Here is an 11,389-nt window from a genome sequence, read left to right as displayed (position 1 = left end):
TCATGGTTTGTCAACTGTGTTAGTTCTAGTGTTGCAGTGGGAGTGGCTTCTTGGCTGCAAAGAGGTTAGTTGGATGTTTTGGTGTGTTGGACCTCGCTGCCAGCCAACATAGCATCTCAAGTGTTGTGTGGACCATTGTCTGAGGCACAATAGTAAGGGATGTTGTCTGTATCAAGCGAGGTTCTGAGCTTGTTGCATTCGATCTTGGGGTCTAGGATTTGAGAGGCATCACTGTCCTTGTTTGTGACAAAGAAGTTGACACAGGCCCTCATCTGCTTCCCGAGATCGAAGTGGCCGATATAGCAGGGATAGCTGAAGATGACGATCGACTGATATCTCCCGATAAGCATCGTCGCTAAGTGTCACTTCTTTCCTCATATATATCAAGCGGAGAGCTCCAGTCAGCTACCATGTTCTAGTTCTCTTGTCAATATAGTATAATGTTTCTGCGCAATAGCAGTAGTACTGTGCTTTGACTAATATCACTCGATAAGTGTCGCTAAGTGTCATATTCTTTATTTATCTTCGTATATTTTTTTGACTTTTATCACTTTTCATGTAGGCGGTAAATTCACATCCACGGACACAAAAATACCAACTGCAGGGATGACTGTAACGTGACTGTTGGATTTTCCAACTTCGAAGTAGTGTGCCCACACACCAGTGTAAAGCGGTTTTTGATAGTACAACAATGACTGGCCCATAACAGAGTCGGCCCATGAGTGAATCCGCAATATGCTGAAGATTACAATTCAGTAAGATGCTAAAGGATGACATAGAGCCGATACGGTGGGAAATCGGGTACCGCTTAGTCCCGCTCGTTGTCATACTTGGTCATTAAGGGGGATGCTCCCACATTTGGCATGTGCCGATACTTTGTATATATATCAAGCGGAGAGCTCGAGGCTCCCACCACATTCTTTCCTAATGTCAATATAGTGTAGTGTTATTGCTCAATAGCTTGAACACTGTGCTCTGACTGTCGTCGGCCGCTGAGTGTCGACACCCATCCTTCTATTATTATTATTTCTTCACAATACAGATTGTCATTAAGGACATACGCTTCTCAGAAATCGAACACCCAGATGAGAGGGCTCCCCCCTCGCACATACCACTTCTCTCCGGCGAAAGCGAATTACTGCAATTGTACAACTGGTTACCTATCAGTGACGCTCCACCTGATTCCAGCGATGAGGACAGCCCTTCTCCTTCCTTGCCATCCTTTTCTCGGCGGCGAGAGGCCAGCCCAGCTGCTAACAATAACAACAAACAAAACCTTTATCCAGAATGGGATCAAACCATGTCCGAAATTCGAGAAGCCGGCAAGATTGCAAATGATATGGACACCATTCATGCGGACCTCAATGATCAACTAGACGACGCAACGAGCAAGGGGGGCATTAACGCAGATCTAGAGGTCTCCAACGACACTTCTCAACTCAAATCCCCCAGTTTGGCCTCTACGACAAACACACCCTGTCATAGCCCGAGCCCCCTTTGCTCAGCTTTACGGCCTTTGCTACAAGATGCGCTGTCAAGCCAGTAATGACACCTCTCGGACATTATCTCAACCAAATGGCTTTTGCGACTACTGTAATGAATGGCATAGCCCTAACTGCTAGTGGCCAACAACCGCGTAGCGCCGAGGTGAGATCGGGTACTACTGGGTACCGCTCGTTGTCATACTTCGTCATTAAGGGGAATGCTCCCCCTTTGGCATGTGCCGCTAATGTATATATAAATCAAGCTGAGAGCTTGAGGCTGCCACCATGTTTCTTTATGTCAATATAGTATAGTGTTTTTGCTCAATAGCTGCAATACTGTGCTTTGACTAATATCGTCCGATAAGCGTCGCTAAGTGTCACTGTTAGTTCACGCGACAGTAGTTACCGACGCCCAAAAGCATCGAAAGTGTCTTATTTTCACCGCTGCCGCTATTCGAACGGTCAACAGAAGAGGGATAAGGAAAACGATACATCTTCACAGAACAGTGATAAATGCGGCAAAGTCGACCTCACTGGAAAAGGCCCATTAGCAATCTGAACATTGACCCTGGATATGCACCCGCACACAAAATTTGCGCATTTATTATCTGGAATATCGGACCCACTTTTGTCGCGTTTAGCAAGTGAAAGGCGATTAAACGAACTCATGATATTCTTGATAAGTTTGTCGTCGATGCGACATTTGAACTTTTCTTTTCAGGAAATAAGATAATAAGGCAGTTGGCGACGCTTATCGAGCGATATCAGCAGAGCACAGTACTTCTGCTATTGTGGCAGATAAACTATACACTATTGACTAGGATCAAGCAGTGTAGCAGTCTGGAGCTTTCCGCTCGAAATATATATATATACAGAAGAGAGGAGCTGTTAGAGGTGATAGTATTGGCCTCCCACAACTTGCATGAGAGTATACCATTCAAGATGAAGCGTTGCATCGAGCGGGACCAAGCCACATCCCGTCCATCAGCCGTATTGGCCCGATCCCATCAATACCTTGTTGGATTGTATTCTTCAGCAGGTTCGGACTGATGAAAGATGTGACAATTAGCGACGCTTATTGGGAGATATCAGTCTAAGCACAGTGTTCAAGCTATTGAGCAAAAATACTATACTATATTGACATAGGGAAAGAATGTGGTGGGAGCCTCGAGTTTTCCGCTTGATATATATACAAAGTATTGGCACATGCCAAATGTGGGAGCATCACCCTTATGACCAAGTATGACAACGAGCGGGACCCAGTAGTACCCCATCTCTTACCATTTCGACTTTTGTCACTTTTAGTTTCTTTGCTGGATCGTTACCTTCAGCGCGGACATGCAAATCGAGGGTCTCTGACTCACAGCCATGAAGTGAACGAGAAGCACTCTCTGACCAGGTCGCAAGCGGCCATCAAACCCCTGGCCCGCAATTAACGGAATTGCCTGTGCAGGCTTTGCTGAAGAATACGATTCAGCAAGGTGTTGATGGGAAACACAGGTCAATGCAGTAAGACCTCGGACCTTGGTTGGTCCTGCTCAATGCCCCACTTCATCTCGAAAGATGTACTCTCATGCAAGTTGTGAGAGGCCAATAACCTCTAACAGCTCCTTGATACTGTATATATCTCAAGCCAAGAGTTCCAGTCTGCCACACCGTTTCCCTTAGGTCAATCGATTATAGTTTTTCTGCCCCCAATAGCAGCAGTACTGGCAAGCACTTACCAAGCAAGTTTTTGAATACATACCATATGTTCTCAATAGGGTTGAGATCTGGCAAAGCTGGCAGGTATTCCTGTGTCTGTATGTTGTATTTAGCCCACTGCTCCTTGCAGATACCGGCCTGATGACAGCTGCTGCTGTCCTCAACAACTGACAGGCCATCAGGGTATGTGCTAGCAGCAGTTATAATGTGACCAAGTGGGCTGTTGATGAGCCAATCACAATTCCTGACAGCTGTGAGCTTCTCAATGGGATCCCATTGATTATTCAACCCTGGTTGCTTCTTCCTTGGAGCCAATGGGAGCACAACCAATGGGGTTTTAAGGTTGTATGCAATGCCAGCCCATATGGATGCTGGAACGGCCAGAACGGAACATTGGAATCATGTTATTGATGTCTTCTCGAGTGCTTTTCCGGCGGCTTGTCAGCGGTCATATGCCTGAAGCCCGGAATCTACTGGAAAACCCGATTCTGATCAGTCTCAGTGGAATTCCTTGAGTACACTCTTTCCAATCAGCTTCACTGAGATTGGTTGTGAAGCTGTTCTCTGATGAGTTTTGATTAACCACCATGAACACTCCATTCAGAGGTAGCATGGCACAATCAAGGTCCTGAGATTGGCTTGCTAAGACTAACTGTTGTATAGTCTGATGACACCTGTCTTGACATGAGTGTTCATAATGTCAACAGCTGTATGATTGGACTGATATTGGATGTTATCCAGACTGCAGTAGAGAACTGCCTTTGGTATGAGATTGAGATGTCCAGACTGCAGTAGTAATTGCCTTTGGTGTCAATCGATATATCTGGACCACAGTGGAGTACTGCCTTCAGATGACATCAAGGAGCAGTGATACAACACACACACTTGAGTAGAAGCAATGACCTGTAATTGCAACTGTTGACAAGAAACTAAGTATATGTGTCATGGGACTGGATGGATGCACACAAAGAACTGGAATCATATGAAGAGACCATGTGCAGCAATCATGGACCTGGCTAGGAGAGGTTTCTGACAGAGCTCAGTGAGATTGGTAGGATTGAGGGCTCTATGACAGAACTTGTCAAGATCAGCTGGAGCAATGTCTTACTACAGAATCTGTCAGGATCAGTAGTACCATGCTTGTATGACAGATCTCATGGAAACCAATTAGAAGATGCTTCTCTCACCAATCCTGCAATAAGAAGACAATGGACAAGGAACAGGCCACCACCTGATGAGGTAGGGGCCCTACACAACAATGAACTAGGTGCAAGGAGGTGGGTGCCAACATCAGGAGCAAGATGAAAGGGGGTGAGCACTGCCACTGGGATGAAGTGGGGACAACCCCTATCAAATGATGAAGTGACGCTGAGACAGTCTCCTCATTTACAAGGAGCAGAAGAAGCAGTGCTCAAGGAAGGGAGTACACCTCTTGGCATAGCAGGAACAGCATTGCAGGCAATGCTGCAAGAGGTGTTGATATAAGACATGCATTCTACTCATGGTAGTTGAGTGGATCCCCATCCACAGTATACTTAGTAGTTCTGTCAACAGTTGCAATTACAGAGCATTGCTTCTATCATAGCATGTGTGTTGTATCACCACTTCTTGACACCATCCAAAGGCAGTACTATCTGTGGTCCAGCTAACGATCAACACCAAAGGTGGTTCCATACTGCAGTCCAGCTCTCTCGATCTCATACCAAAGGCAGTCATCCACTGCAGTCCAGGGATCATTCAACTCAACCAAACCATCAACACACTGGACACTTGTGTCAAGACAAACACATTTGCACCAGACCTTGGTGTTGTCTAAAAGGAAACTATTAGACATTGATCATGCCAAGCTACCTCTGAATGGAGTGTCCCCAGCAGTCAGTCAAAATCCATGATAACCTCTAGTTACAATCTATTTGAGTGAGAACAGTAATAGAAGGCTTCTATGGCAGATTCCAGCAAGAATAACAATAGAAGGCTTTTACAATAAATCTTGCCGAGATTAGTCATAGTTGCCTTTTACCACAGATTTCGGATTTCAGGTGCACAACTGCTGACAATATGTTACAGTAGAGATATAGTTAAGAGTAGAGTGGAAGAGGATCCACTCGTCTACTGTGGTGAGATGAGCATATATATAGCTTAACACAGTGTCGCCTGCGACACTGCTCTTGCTTCCCCTAGAAGGTGTTGGATCCCATTGACATGGCTCCTACTCCTCTTGCTCCTTGTCCTATATGTATCCTGTTGTATCCTCACTCCCGCTCCCTGTGCTCCTTGGCTCCAAGTGAGAACGAGGCAGACCTCATCTTGATCTAGGGGTCTCTCCCACTCCATTTGAGTGACAGGCCCCTCTTGTGTCAATCTCTCTATCAAGGCCTCCCATTCTACATTGTTGGAGCAATGAACCCCTGACACCGACTTCATTGTGCGTAGTGGTCTCCCCCACTTCATCCAAGTGGTGAGCCCTTGCACTCCATGTTTCCTCTCATGGCCTTTGCTTGTTGCCATTGATGGGGATGAGCCTCTGGTCACAGTCCCTTTTGTCTGATGACGCTGCTTGAGTCCTGCTGTGTTGATAGCCTCTTTTCATGGTGGAGTCTGTGAAACTGGTCGAGCAGCCTCCTTCTGGTCAGTTTTCAGTGAAGCTCTTCAGGAGCTCGTAACTCGACCAGTCTTGAGGAATTTTACCGGAACTCCTTGACTTGGTCAGTTTCGCATATTGTGCGCATGGCACATTTAGGCGTCTCCGCAGAAACGTGTGTCCAGTGTCTTCTGCCCCAGACCCTGTGACATGGCTAACCCATGTGCGCCCGGGCTAGGTAGCCAAGCTTGACAGCTGCCTAGGACCTCATGCTGGAGGTAACAGTCTGAGGTAGCTGTCCAGGTGCGCAGATGGCCAGATCATGCTTTGGTTTCTTGCTTAGTATGATGGTGGTGCTATTACTCAATTAGGACGAGGACGTGAATGAGGTATCCGGCTAAATTAGGAAATTACCCGATTGTCCTCAAACTTACACACAGCGACTGTACCTGGTGACATTGATAAGAGAGATGTAATGCAAGAGATACAGACAATGCAGCAGTATGAAGAGGATGTAAGATGTAAGTAGGAATCTAAAGTTGAAGCTCCATAAGCTCGCGGTACCTTCCACGGCGAGCGATGAGATCGGAGTGGGTGCCGCTCTCTCGGATTTTTCCGTCCTCGACGACAAAGATCCAATCGCACTTCCTGAGACTGCTCAACCTGTGAGCGATCGTAACGGTCGTACGGTTGAGTGCGGCATGGTCGAGTGCTCTCTGGACCTGGATTTCGGACTCAGCGTCAAGCGCCGATGTAGCTTCGTCGAGGAGCAGGATCTTTGGGTTGCGGAGCAAAGCTCGTGCGATGCAAAGACGCTGCTTCTGACCTCCCGAGAGCTGCGAGCCTTTGAAGCCGATCTCGGTGTCCAAGCCGTCCGGAAGGCCGCGAACAAAGTCAAGAATGTAAGCATCCTCGCATGCCTTCTCGAGCTCCGCCTGCGTCACTGATTCAGGATCGTTGGATCCAAGCGAAAGGTTCCAGCGGATCGTGCCTTCGTACAAGATCGGATCTTGAGAAACGTAGGCCATTTGCTGACGAAGAATGTCGATGGGAACCTGTCGCACATCGACACCGCCAAACTGGATGCTACCTTGGCAAGGGTCGTAGAATCGCTGCAGCAGTGCCAAGATCGAACTCTTGCCTGATCCGGATGTTCCGCAGAATGCGACGCTTTTGCCTGCTGGGATGGTGATGCTAAGCTCCTTGAGTGCTGGATGGCTGGGTCGCTGTGGGTAGCGAAGCTCAATATCGCTGAGAACGATGTCGCCCAATGCATAGCTGCCATCCTCGATCTTGCTACGAGAAGATGGATCCAACTCAGGCATGCCGCTGGTGTCGGCGACCAAAGGTTTGCGGTTGATCCAGCCAGAGATGGTCCTGAACGAGTTGGTGGCCCGGCCGTAGTCTGGAACAAAGGTGAAGAGACGTCCAGCGGAGAAGGCAGCGATGATGACGGCTTCGAAAGATGCGTAGAGAGCTGTGATATCGACTTTGTCCCTGCTGAGAAGCGAACCACCCCAGTAGAAGACCAAAGCAGAGAGGAGCAGCACCATGGCTTGCGAGACGGCAAAGCCTCCAGCTCCAAAGATGAGGTATCGAGTACGCTTGGGATCCGCTCGAGCACGCTCGTCAAAGACACGCATCGTCTCGGCCTCTCGTCCAAGCGCAGCAACCGTCTTGATCGCATCAACGTTCTCGGATACGTACGAGGCGGCGCGGTCGGCGGGCTTCTGAGCTACAGCCTCGTACTTCTCCAACATGGCGATGTTGAGCCAACCGGAGATGAAAAGAACAAAGATAGGAGCAAGACAGACGACCGAGGTCTTCCACGAAAGCACCAGACCAAGGATGACTGAACCCAGAAGGTTGACAGAGCCGATGATGACTTGTGCTAGTACTAGACCAGTGGCTGCGGCAACGTTGGCGGGGTGACTGCCGACAGCGGCGCTGATGGCACCACTAGCATGCTCCTCTGCATCGAAGAAGCCAATCTCTTGACGAATAAGCGAGGAGAAACCTTCCTTCTTCAGCTTCCTCATCACATGCTCGGAAGCGGTCTCGAGGAAGAAACTGCCGATCATGACAATAACGAGGTCGGCCAGCGCCAAGATAAGGAACCAGAGCGCCCACCGGTTCGTCTCGCTCTTGAGGCGGTTGTCGTCGCCCTCGATAGATAGCGAGTTGACGGCACCACCGGTCAGCCATCCAGCGATAGGGAAACTGGCTCCGGTTGCGATGGCGCCAATGATACCAATCGAGAACCAGAACTTCTGGTTATTGAGATAGCGCCAGAAGGTCTTGCGGAGTCGACGCTTCTCTTCCTTGCGGCTTGCCTTGCTCTGGGCGTCGCTCTTTCCCTTGCTACCTAGACCCTTCGAGTCTTGAGGGTCGGACTTGATTGGCACAGCTGCAGCCGTGTTGGTGGGAAGAGCAAGCTCAGCATCTTTAGCACCCGTGGTGGCCTCCTGCGCGTGTTCGTGCTGACCCAGTGCTGTGCCTGTCCGGCCCGAGTAGGCGGGGTAGGGAGTGTCGGATGCACGACTGCTACGGTGGCGAGCAAGGGGAAGGGGAGGGGAATCGTCGCTGGAAAGGGGCTCATCAGGCACAACAGATGCCGAGCGAGTGGTCGAGGCACCGTCAACCCTAGTCCTCGTGTCATCCGACAACGCATACGTGGATCTCTCCAGATCCTCATTCGGCGACTGATCTGCTGGCTCGCTCTCATCTGAGATGACGTCCGATGAATGAGTTGATGACTTGGAGGAGAATTTGGTCTCGAGTGCTGCTGAAGTGGGAGAGTCTTGGTTCTCGGCCTCGTATTCGGCGAGGTGCCTCTGTTGCATGACCATGCTACGGTAGAGACCACCTCCATCGTTGGTCGACTTCTTCTGCATGAGCGAGTCATGGTTGCCCTTCTCGACGAGGCGACCATTCTTGAGGACGACAATGCTGTCGGCATGCTCGATGGTGCTGAGACGGTGAGCAATCAGAATTGTAGTCATGCCACGCTCTTCCTGCTCCTTTTGCAGAGCGAGCTTGATCTTGCTTTCAGTGTCCGAGTCCAAAGCTGAAGTGCCCTCGTCGAGACACAAAAGTCGAGGTTCACGGACAAGGGCACGAGCAATGGCGACTCGCTGACGCTGACCACCAGAGAGGAGACCCGTTCGACCGCCCGAGATAGGTGTGTCCATGCCTTGTGGAAGCCTGGAGACAAAGTTCCACGCCTCGGCCTTCTGGAGAGCGCGCATCACTTTGTCTCGGATCATCTCGGTCCTTGTCGGATCGTAGGCCGGAGAGGTGGGATCACCATCGAGGTCGGGAAGATACTCCCATTGGGTGCCTGTGAGACCGGTGGCGACATTCTCGAACACGCTAGCAGTGAAGAGCTGAGGATGTTGCTGAACGATGGCAATCTGAGATCGTAGCCATCGAGTGTTGAGTTGACGAAGGTCGTGACCAGCAAAGAGGACTTTGCCTGAGCCTTGGATTCTGCCTTTGCCTGCATTGGCGCTCGGGTCCGACTTTTCCAAGTCTTGGTCAGCAGGAGAGTCCTTGGAGGATTTTTTGGAGAAGAGCGACGCCTTATTGCTCTTCTTTGTAGTCTTTTCGTCCTCATCTGCTTTGGCCTTGTTAGCCTGATCCGCCTTGGCTGCCTCGGCATCGTGAGGATGAGGAATGTTGGCAGTCTCAGGGTCGTATTCTCGAAGTAACAGACTGGTGATTGTCGACTTGCCTGAGCCCGAAGGACCGACGAGAGCGGTGACCTTGCCAGGCTGGAATAGGACCGAGACCTCCTTGAGACTAGCAATGTTGGGTCGGGAGGGGTAGGAGAAGGTGACATGCTCGAGCTGGAAGCTAGGAGACCAATCCTTCTCGCCAGAAGTGGGGATGAGACCAGTTTCTTGACGAATGTCGATCTTGGGCTCGCGCTCGATAGCACGGCGAACCTGAATGATGGCAGTCCTGGCATCAAAGATGCCGGCAATATGAGGAACGATGTTGGCAAGCGAGAACAAGGAGTTGAGGTAGTTCCAGAAGGTGGTGAGCAAATCGCCAACGAGGATCTTGTCTTGGGCAATGTTTATAGCACCCCACCAGAAAGCGAGCGAGTAGGTGAGGTTGAGCATAAAGTAGACTGCACTGGTCTCAAGACCTCGAATGGCCGACTTGCGCATGCCAAGCTTTTCGAGAGGTTTGAGCATGGCTTGATCGAAGCGCTTGAGCAGTTGACGCTCCATGCCGAAGGACTGCACCACACGCACTGAGCCGAGCACCTGTTCGAGGAAGGTGGAAGATCGACCTTCGATGCGGAGAGCAGGTGCACCGACAACCTCGGTCGCTTTGCCGAGGATGGTGAAAATGATCATGGTGAGAGGGAGAAGGGCGAAGAGGACACCTGCGATCCTGGGTGCTTTGACAAAACCGATGATGGCCGAGACGATCATGGTGGCACCAGACCAAGTTGCGTAGGCAATTTTCTCACCAAAGCCAGCGCGAATGACCGAGATGTCCTTGTTGGCACGGTTGGCGATCTCACCTGCACCGTGCAAGTCGAAGTGAGAGGCATCCTGGGCCAAGACGGAAGCGACATAGGTGTGTCGAAGTCGCTGTGTAAGGTTGTGTGATGCCGTGGAGAAGCATGAGAGGAAGAGCCAGGCTAGCAGGAACTCGCAGAAACCAACGATGGTGACGACCCAGCCGACGTAAGAGGAAGCATCGCGAATGACTTCTGGACTAGCTGAGCCTGGAGTGACTCTGTTGGTGTAGTAACCGTAGAGCAAGTCGAGTGCGGGCATACCACATCCTGCCAAGACGGCAGCGAAGAAGCCGACGACATAGAGAACGCCTGGATGCTGGCAGAAGGCGCGTGGCGAAGTGAAAGGTGATGGAAGTGCTGGACAGAAGGAGAAAAGGTACAAGAAGGTCGGAAGGCTTGTTCGATGAGCTTCGAAAGGTAGTCGTGCCACTGCACGCGACGAAGGCATGCTAGTAGAGCAAGGAGCGTGCTGTTTGATCATGGCGTTGGAGACAGCATCGACGTAAAAGGCCAACAGAGTCGTCCTGTTTGTTTCTCGCGTTGGCGGAAGGAGGAGAACGGTGGCTGTCAAGGAGGACTGCGAGCCTCTAAGGGATACGAATATATATGAGTGATGGGGGGTGATGGTGGTGGCAAAGAGGCAAGTCAGAAGGGTCCACCGACAAAAGGGACAATAAACTACGCCAAAGCCTTTTTCTCCACACTTTCGGGATAGACGCCGAGTAGCGATTCGCGATTCGCGATTCGCGATTAGCGATTGGCGATTCGCTTTCGAAGACGATGAGGCGCGTGACCACTGTGTGATGGTCGGATGAATTATCACTGTTCTGCGTGACTCAGCGGGAATGTATAGAGAGAAAGGACGAGAAGAGTATGAGAATATTAAGCCTCAAATTTGCCCAGGCTTGGTTGCGCGAATCGCGAGGCTGTTTAGGCGAGCCTGACTGAACTCTTGGCTCAGCTGGTTGAGCGCCTTTTCCGCGTTTCGAATGGCGATTCGCTCGTCGAAACGCGCAATTCTTGGCCCTTTGGCTCAGTAGCCGAGTCATTCTCACCGCCACACAGGTTCATATACTGATCGCC

General features: G+C 50.3%; 1 protein-coding gene across 1 annotated transcript; it reads right to left on the bottom strand.

Annotated features, from left to right (window-relative positions):
- Positions 1–6,302: 6,302 nt before the first annotated feature.
- UHO2_06994 (uncharacterized protein) lies at positions 6,303–10,787 on the bottom strand (the record flags this gene model as incomplete). The annotated part of the gene is made up of 1 exon (XM_041560589.1): positions 6,303–10,787. One exon carries the CDS (start codon positions 10,785–10,787, stop codon positions 6,303–6,305), a length of 4,485 nt encoding a protein of 1,494 aa, XP_041416523.1.
- Between the last annotated feature and the right edge of the window lie 602 nt (positions 10,788–11,389).

Source organism: Ustilago hordei (assembly GCF_900519145.1).
Source record: "Ustilago hordei strain Uho2 genome assembly, contig: UHO2_contig_22, whole genome shotgun sequence".
NCBI classification, from domain to species: Eukaryota; Fungi; Basidiomycota; class Ustilaginomycetes; order Ustilaginales; family Ustilaginaceae; genus Ustilago; species Ustilago hordei.
The sequence above is the reverse complement of the archived record's forward strand: the minus strand, read 5'-3'. Positions and strand labels throughout refer to the sequence as shown.